Below are 24,775 nucleotides of genomic sequence, written 5' to 3'. Positions count from 1 at the left end.
AAAGGACCACCGAACCACCAGAATTATTTTGAATTGTAATGATTATGAAAACATGATGCCGCATTCCATTCCTTTCGTTTAAAGCGGGACGCTGACGCCCTTTCTAGTACATAACATCAAAATCAGTCAAACCATGTACTGTAACATGACTGTCGTAATATACAGTCTATATAGTATAGTATAGGCTTCTTTGGGCTTTGGGTGTGTGCTTAAATGACAAATACACACAACAAATATGTCAAAAATGCCTTGGAGAGTTTTCACTTAAACACAGCCAGTTATGTCTTAAGTGAACATAAACAGTTGGGAAACTAATCAAATGCTTATCACTCAGTATATTAGATCTGTGCATTTGGTCTTTAAGTGACAGCAGCCTAATAAACCTGTTGTCTGTGTCATTTAGTGTTAATCAAACAACAAATGAAAATGAGAGAATCATTCACTGCTCTTCACTGAATAACTTTAATAAAACTAAATGTATATTTAATTTAGAATAGCCTATATAAGACTATGCTGAGATTTATTTTTTAAATTTGATTACTTATTTAAATTTCTGTATATGCTTTTATTAGTAGTAGGCTAAATTGTTAAATTTCATTTGTATCTTTCTACCTTGTACCTATTTTTATAATTTCATTTTTTATAGTATTATTACTGACTGTTTAAACTGAAAGAACAGATTAAGGGGGTCATTTTGGGGATTTTATGAACGCAATGACAGTTCCAGAAGCCTAGAACCAGCACTGGCAGTTGGCTATATTATGGGAGAAAGGTGTGTGGACTCACAGAAGTACTTGAGTGTCTCATCGATCTGCTCCTGTGTAAGTCCAATAGCGGCCTCTGGTGGCAGCAGAGGTGTGTGCAGCCAGTCGTCGTGCTCGTACCCATACATGTGGTCTGCCCGCAGAGTGTATTTGGGCAATTCTTCTGTAAGCAAGCTGAAGATCTCCACCTCTGGCAGATCCACACTGGAGCACAGATCTGTATGATGAACAGAAAGACAACTATTTACTTTCACAACTCTAAATGTTCATTTAATACGTTGATCTGAAAATATCTAATTAGATATTTAAGGTAAATGTACGTTACTTCATTTAGAAGATTGTATTAATTGATGGAATGAAACAAATAGGCTACAGATTGAGAAATTAAATGAAAATTACAGTGTGGACGTAAAAACATCTGGGGCCGTATTCACAAAGAATTTTAAGGCTAAAAGTAGCTCCTAACTGGGGAATTTAGGAGCAACTCCTAAAAATAATGGGCGTGTCACTCCTAACTTTAGGACTCCTAATTTTTTTCACTAAGAGTAATTCACGAAGCATTTTAGCCCTAAAAGTAGCACCTAAGTCTGGGACAGCTTAAAAGAAGTCGAAAGGACTCCTAACTCACTAAGACCTATTCACAAAGGATCTTAAAATGTCCGCGCGACGCAGTGTGTTGGAGACACTCAATGACACGGAGTTACAAAGATACCGCCTTAACCGTGAGGGAATACTGATTGTTGTGGATCTTAGGGATGCAATAACAGCGCCAACTAATCGCAACAACCCAATCAGTGCCGAATTGAAATGTTTGACAACACTTCTACCTGGCAACGGGGGAAAATGCAATTGTGTAATGCCGACGATCTAGCGATATCCCAGTGCCGAATTTCCCTTTTATTAATTTTTTTTTTTTTCAGCACAAACTGGGCCAGCAGAGTTAATAATTTATCAACTATATAGTAGGAAAAAAAAATACTATGGAAGTCAATGGGTACAGACTACTGTTTGGTTACCGACATTCTTCAAAATATCTTTCTTTGTGTTCAGCAGAAGAAATAAATTAATACAGGTTTGAAACAACTTGAGGGTGAGTAAATGATGACAGAATTTTAATTTTAAAGTAAACTATCCCTTTAAGTTTTAGCACAAAATACCCCACAGATATTTTTATATAGCATGTGCCTGGCCCTTTAAATGCAAATGAACTGCTGCAGAGGGTGGCAGCATCGTTAGCAGCTGCAATTACCTCATGCAGGTAAAATGACAGAAACTGTTCTGCCTTTAATGTTAAAACTGAGTCAGACAAAGATGGAGAGACTCAAGAAGAAGTGACAAGACGTAGGATGCAACAAGACGTCTCTGAATGGTTAGTTGATGAATTTATGTTGCTGATGTGGAGTTAACTATCTTCAATTAGCATATTCTGTCATGGTGATCTATAAATCGCTCGTATAGGAACTGTTGTGAGATGCACACAGAGTGACTTTCTATTGCATGTGAAAAGACAAGATGCTAAAGTTTGAGCTGACTCACAAATGTGCTCACTACAACAACTCTCCCTCTTCTCAACATGGACTGCGTGTTCCCAGGGGCGGGTTTTTGTACATTTTAGGGTTGGTGATGTCACTAACCCGGGAGGAATGTCGTGTAGTCCCTACCAGCCGTTTGTTGTAGTCCTTTTCTTTAAAAGCAAATATCTTCCTTTGCTTTGAACTTTGAGCATTGTAACTTTGCAGATGTTGTTTATGCTCAAACAGCAACATTTCACACTAACTAAAGTTAGAAAAGTTAAATCATACTCAACCACCCCTTTAATAGCTATTATAAAGCTACAGCAAACACTCTTGAGCTTTTAGAATAATCCATAATTAGAAAGCAGCACACACAGGTACTTCCTTAGTCACTATGGTTTGTACCACCTTTCCTGCCTTTGTCGGCATGTTTCCTGCCTTTGTCTGATATGATGCTCAAGATTTCTTATCATTATCAACATTGAAAACGTTGTGCTGCTTAATTTTCTTTTTTTTTCATGATTCTTTAATGTAAAGAAAGTTCAGAAGAACAGCATTTGTTTGAAATAGATTATAGATATATTATAAATAGCTTATCAATTTTGATCAATTTCATGGGTCCTTGCTGATTAAAAGTATTGTTCCCCAAACATTTAAACGGTAGTGTATCTGCTAAACGTATTAGCATATAGTTGGCACTACAACAAACAGATGCAACCTGGGAAAAATCGCACACCAACAAAACCCCTTCATGTACCTGTGAGAGTTGAAACATCATGGAAGCCTTGTGCTGGCAGTGGATCCTCCCTCAAGTTCCCAGGAGTGAGGCCGATCTCCTGAGCGAGGGTCCCGCTTCCCTCTCCCTGCTCTCCATGGAGGGCGAGGGGCCCTGTGGGCTCCAGGGAGGGCTGAGGGGGGCGCGCAGAAGGAGAACAGTGAGACAGTGTGACAGGCCTGCTGGGGTTCAGGGTGATGGGTGCTTGAGGCCTTCAACAGACTCTCCTGGATCAGAGAATGGGTGTGGAAGCACACGTCCTCATGTGACCTGGTGGAGGCAGACAGAAAGAGAGAAATGTACACTTACATTAACAAACTGATTATAAGAAAATAGCTTTTTTTGTGTATTAAAGACTCCCCCATGAGTATCTAGTTAAATGAAAAAGGCGTATGAAAACAATGATGCTCAGGCAGATCATGTTCATTGAAAGCAGGCCATTGATTGTATTGTGCTACTGATGTGAAACTTGATAGGCCCTCACGTAACGACAGTAGTGTTACTTTCAGCTTGATATCTTTCAGTGAAAATGTCTATCAGATCCAATATCAAATGACATGACACACTTATAAATAATTCAGCTGGTGGCATATAATGTCATTCATGACTTTTTTGAGTCATGACATTCTGAAACAAATACCCAGTGGTGAGAATATATCACATGTTTAATCAGGAATTTTAGTAAAGGATGTGTGATGACAATGGTAAAATATGATTGAACCAATAACACTCCTCCAACAGAGTTAAGTTCAGCCTTTTTTGTTACTGTTGTTTTATCAGACAAGCTTTACTTAACATCCAAAAGGAATGTAGGAATGAATTGGAGATATTTGTGAACAGATTTGTAGCTAAATGTACTCATAAATTGTTAAATTGGAAAGTATCCTAACATACAATATTTTTTTATTTAATTGTTCAATAAGCCAATTTTAGTAAGACAAAAACATGATAAAACAAATTCTGAATCAGATCTGAACAAACACTTCTAACAATTGATGAAAACAGAGAAGCCTAATTTAAAAGTGCTTACAACTGAATCAGAATAGCATTCTAACATACATACTGTACACATGCGTTTAGAATATATTATGCACATTGCACACTCTACACAATAATGTGTCCCACAAAGAAATCAGTGCAACAAATGGTGATTCCAGAAATGTAAGATATTTAACACAAAACTGGATATGCTTACCAAAGAAATATTATTTGATCTAAAATACAGTAAAAAAAAAAAAAAAAACGTTTTTACTCCATTACTCCAGTCTTCAGAGTCACATGATCCTTAAAAAAAATGCAAATATGCTGAATTGATCCTCAAGAAACATTTCTTATTTTTATTATTATTATAATAATATTATTTTTATTATTGTTGTGCTTTTTCCACGATTCTTGAATATATAGAAAGTTCAAAAGAACAGAATTATCTGAAATAGAAATGTTTTTTAACATTATAAAATGGCTTTACTGTCTCTTGATGAATTTAAATGGCTCTTGCTGAATAAAAGTATTCAATAAGATTTATAAGAGATACAAGAACAACAATTATAATACCGCTTATAAGCTCCCGATCTTGTGTCAATATTCTAAATGCCCCATTTTGCAGTGTTTTTGTATAATTTCTGTAAATTCTCTATAAATCTGTCCAAACACATAGACTTAGTCTAAAAATATGGCTACAGGTGTGTAGGATTGGTCAGTAACGTTTTAAGGCAGGGCTTAGTGTAAATTCAATAGAGTGCTGCATAAATAGGCCAAAACCATTTACCATTTTAGTACCGGTACTTCCAGTTCTATCGTGCTGAACTCAATGGGTTTTTTCAATGCGTTTTTGGTTAAATGCCTGTATTAACACAAGCTCAAGATATTTTCACGTTTTATTCTACGACACAAAATACATCATCCCCTGTAGTCTGTTGCTAACAAGTGGCTAAAAGATGTCTGGGACAATAAACGACATCATGCCGAAAAGGTAAACTCAACTACTCCCTAGTTCACTTTCACCGCCTCGTTGTTATAATTGCACTCTTGAAAACTATTCTAACTAAGAAAATATTTTTCAAATAAAGACTGAACGAGTTGTCAGATTCATGTTGTAGTTTGTTTAAAGTCTACATTTAGCTTTTTACTTCTGGCAATTGTATAAGACCTAAATATTCATAAAAGTTGTGTTAGTATGTGAAGCTCATCGTCATGAACAAAACATGTAAGAATGATAAACAGAGTAATTGAGCTTATTTTCTGCAATAACCCAAAATACAATGGAAAATCCTATAGGATTTTTATCAAGGAAACCAGGGATAGGCCTGCAAAAATACATCATCACTGCAGCGCCCTTTAGATTCCAAAACAAATTTGAACACTATATTTGTTGTTGATTTTTAAATATTGACCAAGGTTTTAAGTCACTCTCACTTTTAGCCAGATATGACGGACAACCTCAAGGTGACTGTACACAAAACCGGACTCACTGCCAACCAAACTCCTGCTGGAGGTGCCTACGTGTGTCCTTTCACATAGTCTCTAGGGCTCTCCTCTTCTCAGAGAAAGAGGGAGGCCAGAAGAAAGAGAGCGTGATAAAACCAGAGAAAGTGGGAGAGGCAGAGAGAGGAGGAACAAAGAAAGTCTTTTTTCAGCCTATCAGAACGGACACACTTGAAATACGGCTTAAGTTAGGGGGAGGGGCAAGTTCAATGTTCAGAGAGCATGTGTTTGGCTGAAAGTGCACTCTGAACCGACCGTTTCCTAGGAGACCTGAGGACTGTGAACGTGCGGCTTGGTCACATGATGCATCTGTCAGTGGGCTTTTATTGGCAATTAACAAACAGTATATAAAAGGGCTCATGCAAACACGTACACACGGACGTCTATATGCAAGTATACAGTGTTCCTTATTTACTGAACACCAATTATTAAGTTTACAACATTGCCAAAGTTTGTTTACATGTGTCCTTACAGTCTCACTCTTAATAATCTAGTATAAATCACATTGTAAACACAAATAACACATTATCATAATCATAATCAACCAAGTCCTGAGATAAACAATTATTACAAGGATAATCACTATTTAAAAATTTAGCTCATCCACATTTTTTTTTGCTACAGGACACACTTTAACTGTAACTTTCCATACAAAAATTTCTTTCCATCAAAATAAGTGCTATGCAAAAATCAAACAAATCCGCTATTTGAGGATTATACATGCAGTTCAAAAGGAAAATCATTATTTAACAGTTTTTTCCCTGATAAACCCTGTCAAGGTTAATGCAATTGTCCTGTTCTCTCTCACCTTGATCACATATATTAGTTGACCAATATAGTTTTTAAATGACCAATGCCAAAATATCTTGAGGTGGCAGAAACTTAATATAATGCCAGTGTTAAAATAATGCAACTTAATGATAGAAAATGAGGCATAGAAAACTTAAAAAAAAAAAAAATAACATATACTGTATAATTACATATAAAAAATTTATAATAACAACTTCTCTTGTGCCAGTATTATTAGTGCCTTGACAATTATGATTTACTGTATTTTGGAATAATTTGGCAAAAATTCTCTTTAAAATTATACAGCTGTACAACACTGAAACTTACATGAGAAAAGAGCAAAACTCATCTGGTAATATGCATGGCAGATGGCAACAGTTGCTAAGGCAGACAAAAAATATGTGAAAACTACATGTGATTTATGAATTGATAGCCCATTGATAGATTTTGTAAGTGACATAAAGGAGAACTAACTCTAGTGGCAATATACTGAAGCATGCGAATCATCTAATGCCAAACATCTCAACATGGTCGAATATCTAGAAATTAACCAGCCTGGCTGATATAGTATCAGTCTATCAGTGAACAGAAAGATTTACATCTCTAGAACAATCAGTGCAAAGAAAAGACATCAAGAAAACAAGGAAGCATATGCTCATTTACTGTAAATTACTGTCATTTACAAGAATCCCTTGCTCTAATTTGCATCAGTCAGATCAGGTAGCTTGATAGCCGGCAATAAACCAGGACAGTTGACCAACAAAGGTGTGGTTGGATACAGATATAAATGAGTGCAATAAGGCAGTCTGCTCTGCACAATCAAAATCAGATTAAATAACAATTTCGGAGGATATGTCCTTCAAAAACGACACTTTCCATGAAGAGATGCAGAACATTTAAAATGCATGAGGAATAATCCATTACCTTCTGCTTGATGATCCATAATCTTTAAATAAGAACTGCTAGCTAAATTAAATTTTCAAACACGTCTGTACAGTCTGAAATCATGTAGTCATGATGTTGGCTCTCACAAGCAAGATCAGGTGTTTCTAAAAGAGATCTAAGGGAAGAACTCTGTCTCTGTCCAACAGGTGATAGATAAGTTTCTCCTATCACTGCTATATCTGATCATGTGTGCCGACTATACAAACAATCACCATTGCCTACGAGCAGTCCTGCACACACTCTCTCAGACTTAAAAGGACAACTAAACCATAAAAGTACAAAGTCAAGTTAAGTCAAGTCAAGTCACCTTCATTTATATAGCGCTTTTAACAATATAGGCTGTTTCAAAGCAGCTTTACAATGATAATAGGAAATTAAAGTAACAGAGATTGTTTTGGCTTTACAGCAGCTCTAGAATAAAGTTATTGTCCAGCTAAAGTTAGTTTTGATCGATTCACTTCCGTTGCAAAAATCATTAGTTATTAACTTAGCAGCCGAACAGAAAACCCTTAACGCGCTCCGGCCCACTAATTCGCACAACAGTGCCTGGTGGCTTGAGAACGCAAGCCTTGAAGGTTCCAAGGTACAAGCCTTGAAGAAAAAAATAAAATAAAGAAATATATATATATTATTATTTTATTTATTTTTTTATCTCTGCGCAAGATTTACAAACGCAAACCTGTGAAAACGCTGACGGCGTGCACATGCATATTACGTGTTTAGTCTATAGGTAAGCGCGTTTGAATATATATGTCCACAGGCGTGTAGTCTTTCTTTACAAATTGACCTCAAGATCTCTGTCTGGACCTTAAGGCCAGACAAACTACTTGTCTGGCCTTAAAATGTATAATACAGAATTATTTAGCTCTTTCGCATAGCCATGCGAACGGAACTATTTTGGCCACGTTTTATCTGTACAGAGGTAAAGGAAAGGGAAGGGAAGCGGGCCTTCAGAGGGGAGAGGCTAGTTGACACTTCAGGACTGCGTTGTCGTCGTGTCCGGGCGCAGGTCCTTCATCAGATTTATGGGAAGTGTTCCCGGTTCCGGCTGACCTAATCCATGCAGCCTAATATTGAATTCTAGAAGTTTATAATGTGTTATGTGTATGCTAGGCCAAAGATAACTGTTTTTAGTCTAGATTTGAACTGACAGAGTGTGTCTGCTTCCCGGACAATGAAAGACTGTTCCAGAGTTTTGGTGCTAAATAGGAGAAGGATCTACCGCCAGCAGTCGATTTTGATATTTAACTGGTACATTCAACTTGGATATTTAATTGATTATCAAGTGGCCGGAATTTTGAGATCGCAATAGACGTGAAGGACTATAATGTGTTAAGAGCTCGTATCAATGTACTGTACAAACAATGTACAGCAAATAAAACTTTGATGATACAATATGCAGTTGAAAAAAGCAGTGTTGTGGAAATGTGTTTTGCAATATTATTATATTTTGGTAGTGTCAAAATTTAACAATTTAGCTTAAAAATATGAAAATTCTGATATCTTTTGTTGTTTCAAACGAAATGCAAATTCGCGCCTGTATAGTAGGAGCAGCTCAAATAAATCTTTTTGCTGTGCTGCCATTCTGGATTGCAGAAGAATACAGGACGCAGGAGAATATTAACACTCTTACTTACGCAATAAAACATTTATTATTTATATGAAGTAATTTTTGCTTATGGCTGAATTGGATCATCGAAGGTCAGCAGCAAAGACATTGATTAATAAAGTGAGATGACATACATAAAGTATATTTATGTAATTCAACATATTTAATTTTTCCAGGTTTGCGTAATATTCTTAGTTAGCAGTAGCATATTAATGTTTTTATTCATTTTAAGGGATACTGAATCTGTTTTTGTGCAAGTGAGATGAGAAAATGAATGCTCACCTTTAGTCTAGAACTACAACCATCATGTTTGCATGCACTTACTCCCTACTTCTCTCAACATGGGGACTGGAGAGGTGCCAGTCAATAAATGGGAAAACAAAGTAACTTGCATTATTTATTTGAAATAAAGTAACTTGTAAATTTAAAACTAATGCATTACTTTACTAGCTACTTGCAAAAAGTAATCTGATTGCGTAACTTGCATTACTTGTTATGTGTTACCCCCCAACACTGCAGAATATAGGTTTGGAAAGATAAAAACATGAGTAAATAATGACATTATTCTTCCTTTAAACTGTTCCTTTAAGGCTCTGCACAGATAAAATGGGTTCTATTAAAACTGTTGTAATATATATTAAACGGCCATTGCCCTATGAGACTTTAGGGCAACAATAAAGTTAAATATACAGGGACAATGTGAATCCAAAAATGAGAGCCGACAATCACGGTGAAGTTTATTTGCTTGAAACCGAACACTCTCCACACAGCTCTGACCTCCAGCTAAAGACTTAATGGCTCAGAGTCATAAATATGACATCACCTCTATCTGTCCAGCCCCTCCCTTCTCTCTGACAGGTAGTTTGTTCAGGTTTTCACCTCAATGTAAATCATACTTAACAAAGAGTGGGCTGGGTGCGTGTTACACGTTAACCTGAGGACATGAATAATAAAAAACTTCCTAACTGTAGGACTGATGCACTCTTCTGAACTCTGCAAATGAAAAGTTAAATTTTGGGTCATTAGTTTTTCCTCTAAACATTTTTCCTCAAAGATGATGTCGTTATATGAGACTTGTAATATGAAGAAGATGTCAACAGTCATACAGTAACACGAAGAAGAAAACGTGATGTGTGCTGGTAAGCTGGGCAGGGATCTATTAAGAGGTCAAGCCAAGTTATGCTCATGTATCAAATGACATCAGTGCATATAAATGTGATCATCTGATAAGCTACAATCAATGTCCCTTATTGTTGCCTACCAGCAAAAACACAAGAGAAACTAATATAATATCCCGGATAACTTCGGTTTTCGTAGCATTTGGCCAAAATAAGTTATACTGGATAAAGTAACTTCAGTAACTTCTACACCAATGTCTCACTTCTTTATCAAATAATAAATCTTCTTTATCCTGACTAGAATAAATCATATACTGTTTAAATGATTAGGGTTAAGATTTTTTATGATTTTGAAAGACGTCTCTTATGCTCACAAAGGCTACATACTTGATCAAACATACAGTAAAAACAGTAATATTGTGAAATTTAAAATAACTATTTTCTATTTTAATATATTTTGAAATGTAATTTATTCCTGTGACGGCAAAGCTGAATTTTCAGCATCATTACTCCAGTCTTCAGTCACATGATCACACGATCGCTCATAAATTGTTTCTTACTGTTATCAATGTTGAAAACATTTGTGCTGCTTAATATTTTGTTGAAAATATTTTTTTACGGATTCTTTGATGAAGAGACAGTTCAAAAGAACAGCATTTGTTTGAAATATTTTGTAACAATGCAAAAGTCTTTACAACCACTTTTTGAGCAATTTAATGCATCCCTGCTGAAACAAAGTGTTCATTTCAAAACTTACTGACTCCAAACCTTTGAGCAGTAATGTATGTATATTTTATATAATCACACTGAACAAAGACCTCAATGTTCGGTACTCATTGAAGTATCCGATGTTTTCTAAAACATTTCCTATGACACAAACAAAGTGCAAAATTTCTAGATAGAGCAAACTTACACATTAGTTTAAGTTTAGTCTGCTGCATAATGCGGACTATATTGATATAGCATTGCACATTTTGACACACTGCCGTAGATTACTATGCTCTTTGATTTAGAATATGTCCAAATATCCAGTCATTTTAGTTAGGAAATAGGAAACAGGAAAGCTGTCAGGGATTGTCAATCTCTCCTGCCCCTTCTATTCTTTGTGGAGACAAAATAACTGAAAAAACAGCAAGTTTGTGAAATAAGAATTTATACAACTAAAAAAGATTTATTCAGCTAAATCATACTAGTTAAAGTGATAGTTCATTAAAAAAAATCTCTGATAATTTACTCATCCTCATGTCATTCAAAACTATATGACTTTCGTTCTTCTGTAGAACATAAAAGAAGATATTTTGAGATGGTTTTTTTTCATTCATTCATTCAATGGAAATCAATGGGCACCAATACTGTTTTGTAATCAATAGCCTTCAAAATATCTTATTTTGTGTTATGCAGAAGAAAGAGACTCAGTTAGAAACAACATTGGACAGATTTTGGGGGAAACTATCCCTTTAAGAAAAAAGACAACATTTCTAAAATGCTACTTGAAGTATCTTTAGATCATAGTCCTCTGAATATTTGTTTAAAACATTGTTATGCTAACCTCCTTCATTACACAATGAGCAATGTTGTGGCATAACAACATGCAAATCCCTTAAGAGCTAGGCCTATATATTATATACAGTATCATGTGTTATATGGTATTTAGAAGCAATTAAACATTTGTAATGATATGTGTATTGTAATGTATTTTTTATTAATAACAGTCGTGATCTTGTATAATTGAAACACAAAAACTCAACAGTGCCAAGTGGCCTGTAAACAAACTGTAGATATATCACATTTCACAGCAGGACTGATATCAGTTCAACAACAGAGTACAACACACTCACAAATCTTGTCTCTTTTCAATTTAGGGTTTCTATAGTCTCTCTAACAATGTAAGAAACCAAAACAGACTGCACCAAAGATGTCATGACTCATGTCCATCTGTGACATATCCCATGAACATATACAGCAACAGCAGCAGATTGAAGCACAACTGATGGTCCCGAATAGGGTGTACGGACAGCTGTAGCTAAAACTGCGAGTCAGACACATAAAAGAAGTCTAGAGCTACTTACAGCACCTGATAGATGATCTCTGCATTGGGTGAAAGCAGAGCCGGGGAGACAGACGATAGGTCACACACAGGAGCCTGTGTCTTTCTTGAAACTGTCCTTTACACCTGCTCAAGGTTGCCCTGTCTTGTTCTGCGCACTCTATCGACTGGCCTGTGCACTGAGAAGAGTAGAATGGAGCGATGGGGGGGTGGAGTAAGAGGAGTGGGTGGGAGCTAAAAAGAGAGAGAGAGAATAAAGAGAGGCAATCTGTGAGCCGGCGCTCTGCAGCTCATACAGCTAAAAGCAGTTTCACCACATCCATTTAATCAAATGGCTCAATTCATCAATTCATGGATTTACCTATTTATTTAACCTAATCATTCCTTTTACACTCATGAATGATTTGTGGACACATTTGATTATTAAATTGCAATGCTTAATTAATTTGATAATATTACTCACTGATGACTGAATCACTCATTGTTATGTGTCAGTGATTTCCAGTCATGACTGATAAGTGTCATGATACGGCTGACACTTGCATAACAGAATTTTTCGGCTTCTGCCAGTTTTATGTTCCAGGGGTTGTTTTTTATTTAAACCAAACAGGGTCATGACATGAGAAATCAAATTTGCCTTGATCTTTTGACATATAAGCGGTCTTTGTACCGTTAAAACATCCTTCAAGTTGCATAGCTTAAAACATTATAAACAAAGCATTTATTTAATCAAGCTCCAAAGAACGACTCATTTGAATATTGTGGGATTTGTGACGTCACACGGGAAAATACATTTGCATATGACAACCTCCAAAGCAGGACATCGACAAACAGTTTTACATCATCACACCATAGGCTCCGCCCACTGGCATTCAGTCGCTTAACGGCTGACATTTGCCAACACCCCGTCAAAAGCAAATAGAACCCATTATAATCACTGATGCTGCATGCGTGTACATGCACGGCACTCTCATAATGCGATTATAAATGGGATACTCGCATTGAATGTGGTGTACAAAAGTCAGACTTTTTTCAGAAATTATTAAAATGTCACTTCTAACTGAAAATGAATTTTGATTTAAGATGAAAATAATGTTTGTGATTTGTGACGACAGAACTTTCCTCTAATGCATGTTGGACGTTGACCAAAGTTTTGAAAAAAATGTAAAACATGTCTATGAACCAGATATGCCAATATTAAAACCCTACCACACTACCATACTATGTTCATGAAATCTATAACAAATTGCATTCATAAAATGTTTAATTCAGAACCAAAATATTGGATTAAAAAATAAAGTGTTTGCAACAAGCTGACTGGAACACAGACATGAGCGAGAAAAAATGTCCAAGGCCGTTGCTAACCTCTGATAAAATAAGTTAATAACAAATATTTGGAGTAATTTTGTATTGTTCACGTGATATAATGACAGCACAGGATATTGTGTTTAAAAATAACAACTGCTATTCAAAACAGGAACACGGTTCATGTTTCTCCTCAATATAATGATTTCCATGAGTCCAGAATCAGACTATCCTCTGAGTCACCACTTATTTTAACATCATCCTGGAAACACTCTCTATGTCCCTGTTCCTTCTCTCCACAACTAGCACAAGCACAAACTACAGAGTTCGCTGTTTTGCATTTGATAGCAAAGGCTTTATTTAGCTGAGCAGGACTGACCACACTCAGCAAATCAGAGAACAGGTGGAAAACTGATGATAAATCTCAAACTGTATTTAAATGAATCCATTCAGGGGCCATTCAGAGAACAATGGCCATGTTTACAAGCACATTTTCCAATTAAAGTCCATCCATATTCTGGTTAAAACTAGCCTATATTTCAGTTAAGTTGCAATAATAACTATTAACAAATTATGCACAGTGATTTAATCAACTTAATTCTCATTCAAAATGTAAAATGAGACTTTCATTTGTACATGTGCAAATTTTCATAGATAAAAGAGATGATATTCTGAATAAAGGGGAAATTTTTTATTATGACAGGCATATGCCAGGTGACAAATTTCCAGAAACTGGGTTACATAATGCAAACATAATAAGAATATGACCTAAACTTTCATGAATATTCTTGTGCATGTAAAACCATTAATCTGTAAACAATTAATCTGTTCGGGTGTGTCTACATCTATCGGTTGCTGTGTGTCATTTTCAGTGGGAAAATTCCCAGAAACTCAGGGTAAAGTCCATTTCAAACAAAGCATGTGTAAAGGGATCAAAGAACCATTAGCCTATAGAAATATACTGTATGTCAGGTGAAAATATTCCACCCACATTCATGTTCATAATTTCCTATTATTTTATTCCAGTTGATGAGTAAGGAGCTTCACAGAGCAAATACACTGTCCTTTAATGTCTTGTTAACAGGAAACGTTCTGGCAACAAACAGTCTTGCAGTAATGGTCTTTCAAAGTTATCTGTTTTTTATTAAACATTATACATCATTCATGGAACATTTCTTTCTGAAACAGTTTAGTTGGATGTCAATCTAACATACTTAAATGTTCAGAGAACAGAGCACTCAAAGGTAACGTTTCAATAATGTTTGCAAAATTATCAAATTGAATGTTCCCAGCAAGCAATAGCCATCATTTCACTGTCTCTGTTAACTATAGACCCGATATAGTCCGCTATGAGTAACTTACTTCTAGACAAAAAAACTTGAATTGGGTACATGTCGTTTTTGCCAAAATAACTTGCGAAATAAATTATATTCCATCATGTAAGCTAAGTCACCAGTGATTACAATGTGATTGGTTTTATTTCATTTCTATGCTATTTGTAGCCCAGTTATAGTCAAAACTGATTCATTATAGTCTTTGTTCAGGCAGCGCATGAGATGGTATCCCATCATGTTACCAATGTCAATAATATCTACTAGATGTAGGCTAAGTGTAATTTCATGTCATGGTCAATCGTAGTCACAATTTAGCTATTAAACGACTATTAGACGTCTAGACGTCTTTTGAATGCAAAATTGCTTGCTGGGTTCCCTTAACCTTAGCCAAACAAACTTAACCACATTAACAAACGTTCTAAGAACCTATTTTTGTTTGCTCTCTAAACAATATGTAACTACAATAGCCTACTCTTGAGTACAATAGTTTATTATTTTAGTCCCAACGTCAAAATGACGTCACTGTAAGCAACACTTTTACCTAATGTGTATTATTTTGGGCTCATACTATTTTTTTTATTTTTTTTTAAAGGGCTCAGCACCGAGCTAGTAGGTAACGTGGAGTCTGGACACGGGCACATATATTCAACTGCAAGCTGCCATTGCAGATAGCACCGGTCATAAATGCCCTATGTGTCCATTCAGCCTAAAAGTTTGCTCCAGTAAAAAGCGCAGTGTGTACACAGAAAACATTGCAACTTTTTCTTGTTCATAACTTAAAACATTTGGTAATGAGGAAGTGCAGAAGACGGATAAAAGAGTTTAATAAAAAACTATTTTAGAGTGGGGGAAATCACATAACTTAGACTGCATTAAACAGCAAAGGCGCGTTGAATCCTCCTAACCGTTACAACAACAATACAATCAAGTGAACTATGTAGAGCTAGATGTTTGTAATCCAATGCATGAGTAGAGATGAAAAGTCCCACCCTGCCAAACAACGAGAACAGTCTCTTCTCTGTCCAACTTATTTGTTTCACGAATCAGCTGCCAAGTAGTTCATTCTGTTGACAGTTTGTTTATAAATATGTGAAACTTACTTTATCTAGTTTGTCCTCCTATGTCCATGTATCGCTCATGTCTTTGGCCCGGAGTGAAGAGTCGGAAGCGCCTCGGGCTGTCAGGAGCCTGTGGGCAGATCTGTGAACGCGCGCTGTGCTCGTGCTCCGTCAGAGGTCGCTCCATCACTGAGGAATGCTCAGCTGTTCATCTAAAAACAGTGTCTTGTGCTGTCAGGAGATCCATTTAAGTGGATTGAAAATGTTATGTGGGTTTCTGCATTAAAGGGTAAAAAAAAATCCGGTGTGAAGACATGCGCATAAAGAATTTACCGAATAAATCCCTCAATGCATAACAACAAAAACGCATGTGACTTCAAAAGAGGATGTGATTGATGGACTCATCGGAATCATCATAAGGGGTTGGTTGTAATATTTTTAATGAACTGTTACACAACTATATCCCCACCCCAAACAGCCATAACATAACTGTTTTAGCATGTGTTTGGAGTTAGCATGAATGCAATGTATCAAATTAAACTAGAGAAACGGCTACTTTGGGTTATGTAAGTCATACGTTAATTGTACAATACAATGATTGCTAAGTTTAAAAAAAACAATCTTCATAAAAAAGTAGGCTCATTTCTTTCCTTAAAATCAGTTTTTTTTTTTTCATAAACAAAATGTTGCTCACGTTCACATCACATGCCACTTCTTCTATGACCTCAAAAAGGAGATGTGAGTATGATATTGATGACATCACCACAACTCTTTTCTGACTTGTCAAACCTCACCACATTAAAACGTTCTAAGAACCTATTTTTGTTTGCTCTCTAAACAATATGTAACTACAATAGCCTACTCTTGAGTACAATAGTTTATTATTTTAGTCCCAACGTCAAAATGACGTCACTGTAAGCAACACTTTTACCTAATGTGTATTATTTTGGGCTGTGTTACAACACTCCTCGGTCGCCCACCTGAATTCACCCTATACTATGAAGTTAATCTATGCATTTGTCAATGACTGTTTTATCCAAATATATGCCTGTTAAAGTATAGGCCTATACATTTTATCAGAGTTGCTACTCTTTGGGCTTCAAAAATATTATTAATTTTATGCATTTCATGTCATTGTACTGCAATAAGACTTGTTTTGATTGTTGTTTATGTTTCAGTTCTATTTAGTAAGTTTTTTTTATAATGCTTTTTTTTTGTTGTTATATGCTACACTACCATTCAAATGTTGTTTGGGATCAGTATAATTAAATTACTTTTTAAAAATACAAATAAATCAAATAAATACTGTTCACATGTTCTATTTATTGTAGAATCCTGAAAAAATACAGTTTTTAAAAATATATATAAGCAGCATAACTGTTTTCAAAGTTGATAAGAAAAGTTGACAAAATCAGCATATTGGAATGATTTCTGAAGGATCAAGTCACACTAAAGACTGAAGTAATCACAAGAATAAACTACAGTTATTATATGAATTATTAATATATAATAATGAAAAAGAATTAATTATATTTCACAATATTTATTGTATTTTTAATCACCTTTTTTGCTTTTTTACCCTTGGTGAGTATCTTTCGTTATAGAAAATTCTTACTGACTCCAAACATTTGAACTGTGTATATTGAAAAGTCTCTCAGCACCACTCAATGATCACAATCACCAGAGTTCTGATCTATCACTCATCAGCGCACCTCATCATCAAACATCACAATAAGTAAGCACACACCTCAGTTCAGTCTGTCTAGCCTTGAACAAGAAAATAGACCCATTCCTGCCATCTCCTGATCTTCCGTGCCTGCATCATCTCCAGCAAACGTACCTGTGATTCTCCCTCCTTTTTCTCTCTCCAACCAGCATCTGTAAGAGAAAAACTTTCATTATTATCATTCCATCATAGCCAGTATTTTCTCATCTGCTTGTGTCTGCATCCACTGAGTGACCAATAGTTTTTTGGATTAATTTACCCTCTCGCTCAATGTGACATATATAAATCTTATATCTTTTATTCCTTGTATAATCACAAATGTGGTAGCATCTACATTAACTGATTCATTAAAGTCACAAGTTTTTTCAAATTGCTTACACTTAAAGTGGAACTTGAGGCCCACTCAGTGAAACCATTCACTTCAGACCAAGTCTGCAAAACTGCAAGCAAATTATATGCTTTACACTCAGTTTGCAATTGAAAAATACTTTTCGCAAACCTCTGAACACAGTTCTCTACACATCACTCAAATCCAACAGCTCTTGTGTTTCCTCTAAAAAACACTGCCATTTAAATGCCACAATCATTTCCCGATTACCTATACTCAATGATCATGTGTGAAAACACTTATTCGATCACTTAGAAAGGAAGACTCAATTTGAGAAACAAATAAATTTGTACCTCTTGCATTTCTGTTTATTTTGTAAATATACTGAATATATCACCTTTATTTCTAGTGCTTTATACAATACAGATTGTTTCAAAGCGGCTTCACTAACAAGTAGAAAAGCAGCTCTAACAAGCCAAAAGTGTTATTATTCAGCTCAAGTTCAAGTTCAGTGTTGATTCAGTTCAGTTCGACAACTGTAAAATGCATCAGTTGTGCATGTATATACAGTGTATTTGTGCACGTACATACGTTTGACAAACTCCGGTACACTCCGTTGCACACTGAACAAGCAAAAGACACAAGATAGTAGTATTTGTTCACATCTGTGTGTAGCGTGTATGTGGCTAATCATTTGATGTTTGTGTGAGTTACTACGCAAAAACACCCTTTTTGGAAGAGTTAATGAAGTGTTTGCTTTTGCAAGAGATGTCTGATGTTTTGCATGTTGTGTGTGTGTTTTGTGGTTTTGTGTGTGGAGTTTCAAGAAATGGAGCCAGTTTCAGAAATCGTGTGTAAGCATTTGAAAAAACTGTAATATGACTTACAGTTTTTTTACAGTCGCTACGACACATTTCTCTACTTAGGTCACTTTTTCAAAACTCTTCACACAGTGAGCACAACAGAAGTAGCCTATACTGTATGTGAGCTAAACTGTGGATCATTTATCATTGCTTTGGCACAAAATGCATTCAATGACTACATCTTTTAAATTACATGAACTCTTTTCTCACTTCGACACAACAAGCGACAAAACTCTGTGTACCTACAGGCCAATTGCACATGATTACTGTTTCCAAAACTATTAAACTTAAGTTCAAAATAACATAATCTAAAACTGTATACCACAGCATTTTGCCACATTCCTACAGTAACATTGTAATGAAATATATTTTGAATCTAAAAATTCAATGGAATAAAAACAATTGGACCAACCACAGCTGATTCCTATTGTATCTGTATCGGTGGATGGTGTGTAGACACATTTTTGTACTTTGGAATTACTCAGTGCAAAAAAAAAGAAGACATAAAATATATAAAGTATTGAAGCATACTGCATCATGTCTAATTCATTCTAGTAACATATATTACAGTGAATTCTAAACAGTAGAGATTTACAGAGGAAAACATTGTATAATGCTACCTGTTGTTAGTGTTTTTTAGGTCATTGTTTTGTGGTTGATAAAGTGTGTGTGTTGACCGTCAACCTTTGCTAGTGTTATGGAAGAATATGTTGATTTGAGACATGTATGAAGTGATTTGGTAGTTTTACTGCATTTTGAATGGAATTAACTGCTGTGCCGAGCTGAAAGTTGGTTAGGAGAACTGTGTGAAGAGTTTTGAAAAAGTGACCTAAGTATTGAGAACTGTGTCCATATAGCGACTGTAAAAAAACTGTAATCAAACTGACTTAGAATAAAGTACAAAAATCATCAGGTTTGACATTTCAGAGACATTTAGACATTTAGCGAAAGTAAGTCTGGATTGCACTGCATTTCTATGGTGGTTGAAGACAAAATTATACTCTTTCTAACAACATAATTCACATTTGAATGAAAGTGACAAGGGTATGTATGATATAGTTATTAGCATTATTTGCCAGCCTTTAGACTTTAGAAGTCTCCTGCAAAACATATTTCACAGCTTAATCATTTAACAAAGATGGCCTTTAATACTGCTTGCTTTCATTCGCACTGGTCAGCATCATGTCAATATGTCTTCTTTCTCTTTAAAACAATGAGGCTGTTTATTATAAAATGTCTTTCTCAGTGATCCTCTCTAAAGAGTATCGAGCTGATTCAGTGGAGCAGTGGATGCGGACACATGTGTGTGTCTGCTGCACATGTTGAGCTATTTTGGCTTCCTGAGCTAAGCATGAAAGGCAGCTTGGGAATGCTGACCTCTGACCTCCTTTTAGACTATAAGGCTTTTCTGAAATATTGACCACAATCCAGGGACATTATAATTAAATAAAACTAAAAATGTAACTAAAACTATTATTTTTTTAACGTGATTTACTAAAATAAAAAAATTAAAATGAATACAACTATAGCTACTTATAATAAAAAAAACTAAGATTTTAACTGAAATTAAAATGGAAAATATGTAAAATAAAAACTTAAATTATAAAATTATAAAAACTTATAATTTCAAAATATTAAAATTATAATAGTATCTCAAACAACTAAAACAACACTGCCAGCCACAAACCAGTGTGTGTGTGTGTGTGTTAGTACTTAAAGGTACATATTAGTATAATTTAAAAGTATATATTAGTGTGTATATATTATATATATACTTTTAAAGTATATTATAAAAGTATATATTAGTGTGCATATATTAGTGTGCGTGCGTGCGTGCGTGTGCTTTAAAATGATTAGTACCTTTTTGCTTTTGTACCAGTACTGCCCCAGTCACAGCGCTGTACCTTTTCTCTGACAGTGCTGTTTTCTGAGCTGCTTTATAAAGGATTTAAAATCGTTTCATATTTGATAATGTTTGTTATTGAACGGAACTGAATCAACACTGAACTGACCTTAGCTGAACAATGAACAATGACAAATAGTAGCCTATTTTTAGTGCTGCTGTATAGCAGAATTGGACTCTGCTTGAATCATTAGCGCCCGAGCACCAATGGTGCATTTATTGATTCATTATTTTCCTCTTTATCCCTAAAGCTGCTTTAAAACAATAAAGTGTCATTTAAACAAAAGGGACTTGACTTGACTTCTTCACTCTGTTCTAAGATCATTGTTTTCAAATATCCATTTGGCACTGTCCAGTTCAGAATCATCATGAACAGATCCCAAGCAACAGTATTGATCAGTAATGAAAGCAGCCCTTTGAGCTCTTTGTTTGCACGTCTTTGTTCCTGGTAATGTGTCAAAAAGCCAAAGCAGAAGTAGTTTTTTGAAATCCAAAGCAGTTTACATGAATCCAACATGTACTTTTATTCTTTGCTAAACTTCCTAATTTTTTGACCAATTGATTTTGACTTCTTCTATTATTCTTACAGCTGTCATGATTTTAGCACAAATGGGTGTACCAGCCACACCCCTCTCCCTCCTCCACCCCTTTCTTGCATTTCACTCCCCCTCCTTTTCTTCTAAACTATGTTTTGTACATTGGTAAACAGTCATTTGAATCACTCACTCCACAGCAATTAAATAATTGGCAAATGCATCAGTATTCAAAGCCAACATCAGATTTTTTTTTTTTTTTAAACGTGACAGATTTGTTGCATGAGCGCTCATTGTCTTTATATATTCCAAAAATACAAATATTATGTAAAATCTATACTGTTAGGGCCTAATTCAATACTGTTTTGTCTTTCAGGAGATATTTTAATGGGGGCATACAATATTGTTGATTCTTACTAACTCTGACAAGTATAATAAACAAACTAAATAGAGTTTTACCCCCCCCCCCCCCCCCCCCCCATAATTAGGCTATATTAATAAAACGTGTAGATCTAACTTTTGCGGACTGTGTAACCAATTAAATTGGTTGAAGCCTGAGAAAAGTGTAGAACAAAAGCTCTTTAAATGAATCGGACAAGTATTAAAGAGGTGATTAGACAGACAGGTCATCATATTGCATTGTCTGAGAATAACATGAGTCATGACGCAGCACCCTGTGTCGTAATGCCGAGGTGTGGTCGCTGTCGCTAATGTGCATGGGAATATGCCCTACAGGTAGAAGATCTCACTGCTTTTGAGAAGCACAGAAGTTTATGACAGATAGATTATGAATGCAGAGACAAATAGGCTACTTATCAATGATCACAAACCAGAAACGAAATACGCCTTCCAGCCATTGCTTCAATCACTATAGGCCTAGGCTAGGGTACTATATATTCTACTTTTATTGTAGCCTGTATTGCAATTAATAATTGTTATTACCATTACATATCCTTCCCCATGCTTTTACTGAGTGTGCTGCTGATGCTTTGAAAATATTTTATGTAATCAATCAAATACTTTGAAGTTGATTATGCATGGTTTAAACCTCTTATGTGATGCATTTTAATTATATTCCAATGATGAGCGACTAAAACAATCAGATTTCCAGTGAAAGTGTTGAAAAGTGCCTCGTGTGTGTTGGTCAGAGTGCGGAGGTGTGGGTTTGGGTGTGGTGCGGGACTCGTATAGTATCGGGGGCGGAGCTCTGGAGGAGACTTTGCCCTCTCTCCCCAGCGCACATTGTTCAGCCTCATCTGAATGCAAGAGAAAGTGTCGCACTCCCTGGAACTCTGTGCGGTCAGTGGGGAAAACTAAAAGACTCTTGGATCGTTGTCAGGAGCAGTGTTCGGAGACGAGCGTTTAAAGGTAAACTAAAATCGGATTTTATAATCGTATATTTAGTTTAGAAGAAGCTTGTTTTTTTTTTGTGAATTTGTGCCTTTGTTGTTAGAGTTCAACTTTATCTGTTTATAATCCAGTCTAAAACATTGATCCTATAAAGCAGCCAGTAATTCTCGGATAGCTCTTTTGAGAAAGTGGCGTATTGTGGCGATCTGGGTTGTCGGTGTTGGTTTACCTACCTGTGCGATATTCGCTCCTACTTCCGTGTGTCTGGTTACACAGCTGATCCAAACTTTTAGTGCATGTCGCTAAAAACTCGCTATTTAATCGTACACAGCATACGTTAGTTTATAAACATTCAGCTGTATAGCCTTTAACTTACGCTGGTGTGTTTGTCCCCAACAAAGAAACACAAGCAACCCCCCATATACTTTTCGTAATGTCAACTGTTGACATTAAACATACGTAATAGCCTAATTATAGGCATACTCAGTCTAACAAATTAACAATAAATCAAACATTAAAGTGCTGTACGATAGATTAAGGAGTAACTTAGTTCAACTAATGGTGAACATTCTGTCAACTGCCCCCCTCCAAACCTGTAGGAGTTGTGTTCTTCTGAGGATACAAAGGGAGATCTGTTACCATTGATTTTTTATGTAAAAAAGTGCTATAAAAAGTAGTTAGCGACTGAGGCTGTCAGCAGTAAAAGGTCAACTTTTTAAAATAATTTCCCCCAAGTAATTTCTGTTATCGCTTCTTGCGCAACACAACTTGTCTTTTGGCGCCTCTAGCGCACGTTAGCTAAGCGTCAACTATTCTAAAGACATTTAAAAACATAAAATAAAAAAATAATAAAAAAAACGATATATGTATGTTAACTTGATAAGTAATTAGAATACTTAGCTACGTTTATTGATGTATTACTAGGCCTAAGTTACTGTCCGATACAAACAGGAATAGAGCAGCTGTTGCTATGGTTTCCTTCTCATGCAAAGACTATTTTCTTTTCGCGAGCTTTTAGAGTTTAAACTTGCAGTAGGCCTATAACTTTTTTATTTACTATTTTGTATACAAAATAAATAAAAATATTTGACTTTTTTTAACGGATATATATTATGAGATGTTAGGGAGAACTATCCCTTTATGACACTCAGCACTAGATCTCTCTGGTTGGATTTTGTGAGATTCTACAATGTATAGCCTAGCTTTTGTTGGGAAACAGCTGATGTTGATGTGTACTGTTGACATATAACCACTGGTTTTTGACAAAATCAGCATGGTTTGAATGCTGGTCTGTTGCCACACCTTGCATGTCATACATTTAAACCAAACTGTGTTATAGACCCTGGTATGGTGCAATTTAAAGAAGTAAAAGAAAACCAAGTTAATATAACATGTCTCAGACTCTAAGTTATTTATGCCTCTTTCTTTTACATTGTTACTCTGGGTCTTATGTTAGATCATGTGTCTGTGTGGGGCTGTACCATGTTTTATTTACTTCCCAACTGTGACTGAGCACAGCTGAAAAGCTGACTTATCTGTAGTCCGTTCAATCTGAATAAATACGATACAATCAAAGTTTTCTCATAATTAAGCTTCCACTTAGGTTGTCATGAGTGTTTACTCGTGTAAAAGAAATAATTTGTGTATAATCTGCCTCGGAGGAAATAACGTTCCTTATGATACACCCTTTCCTGTTTGTCTGGTTAGCAAGGACGCAAGAAGCCATGTCCTCTGTGAGTGGTAATCTCTTAAAGAAGCAACTAAATTCCTCAAAACTTAATGACATGGATTTAGCCAGCATTACAGAGTCCAGTTTTGGACCAAATTGAAAGTTGGATTTTGGATGGCATCAACATGCCCTATTGGCTCACAGAAGGAGGATGATTGCGAGACAAGGATATGATTTTTTTCTTCTTCTCACAAAATGTGAAATAAATATGGACAGATGAAAGACCATATGACAGTCTATTTATATATTATATGGGTCAGTTGTAGAAGATATTAACACAGACAGGATGTGGCATTTGCTCTTTGTGGGAGTTCCTGAGTTGTGCACATTAGTAGTGCAGTCAGGGGCCAGCTGGTTGCTTAACCGATTGACTGGCATTGGTTTTAGGATGAGATTTACAGCATTTGGGCTCACACATAGCCGTTAATCCCCCTACAGGCACAAATCCCTGATATTGTCCTACATTAGGACAGCAAGGGGCTGCGTGATCCCCTCTTCATAAATACACTTTCAGAGGGGGCAAAGGAGATTACCCATAAGCACCATTCGCTTAGGATATCAGTTTGCTTGTATTTTACAGTTTTGTTAGATCAATTAGCAT

General features: G+C 35.8%; 2 protein-coding genes across 6 annotated transcripts in view; one reads left to right on the top strand and one right to left on the bottom strand.

The window, feature by feature from the left end:
- Positions 1 to 15,989, bottom strand: part of hap1 (huntingtin associated protein 1) — a 32,179-nt gene extending 16,190 nt beyond the window's left edge. Inside the window, exons 1-4 of one of the 5 annotated variants that reach the window (XM_079597184.1) lie at positions 15,785 to 15,989; positions 12,068 to 12,279; positions 3,036 to 3,323; positions 787 to 981 (exon numbers count right to left, since the gene is read on the bottom strand). In XM_079597184.1, coding sequence (XP_079453310.1) covers positions 787 to 892 — 106 coding nt within the window. In that variant the 5' untranslated portion in view covers positions 893 to 981; positions 3,036 to 3,323; positions 12,068 to 12,279; positions 15,785 to 15,989. Of the gene's footprint in view, positions 1 to 786; positions 982 to 3,035; positions 3,324 to 7,250; positions 7,395 to 12,067; positions 12,280 to 15,784 lie in introns of those variants that run through there. The other 4 variants (XM_079597186.1, XM_079597185.1, XM_079597187.1 and 1 more) reach the window with 4 other exon arrangements.
- Positions 15,990 to 21,750: 5,761 nt separating this feature from the next.
- The window catches only part of jupa (junction plakoglobin a), a 29,114-nt gene continuing 26,089 nt past the window's right edge, over positions 21,751 to 24,775 (top strand). Inside the window, exons 1-2 of the mRNA XM_079597191.1 lie at positions 21,751 to 21,830; positions 22,244 to 22,463. The gene's annotated coding sequence lies outside the window, so the exon portion shown is untranslated. The remainder of the gene's footprint in view (positions 21,831 to 22,243; positions 22,464 to 24,775) is intronic.

Source organism: Phoxinus phoxinus (assembly GCF_949152265.1).
Source record: "Phoxinus phoxinus genome assembly, chromosome: 22".
Lineage (NCBI taxonomy): Eukaryota > Metazoa > Chordata > Actinopteri > Cypriniformes > Leuciscidae > Phoxinus > Phoxinus phoxinus.
This window is presented reverse-complemented; position numbering and strand designations above follow the sequence as displayed.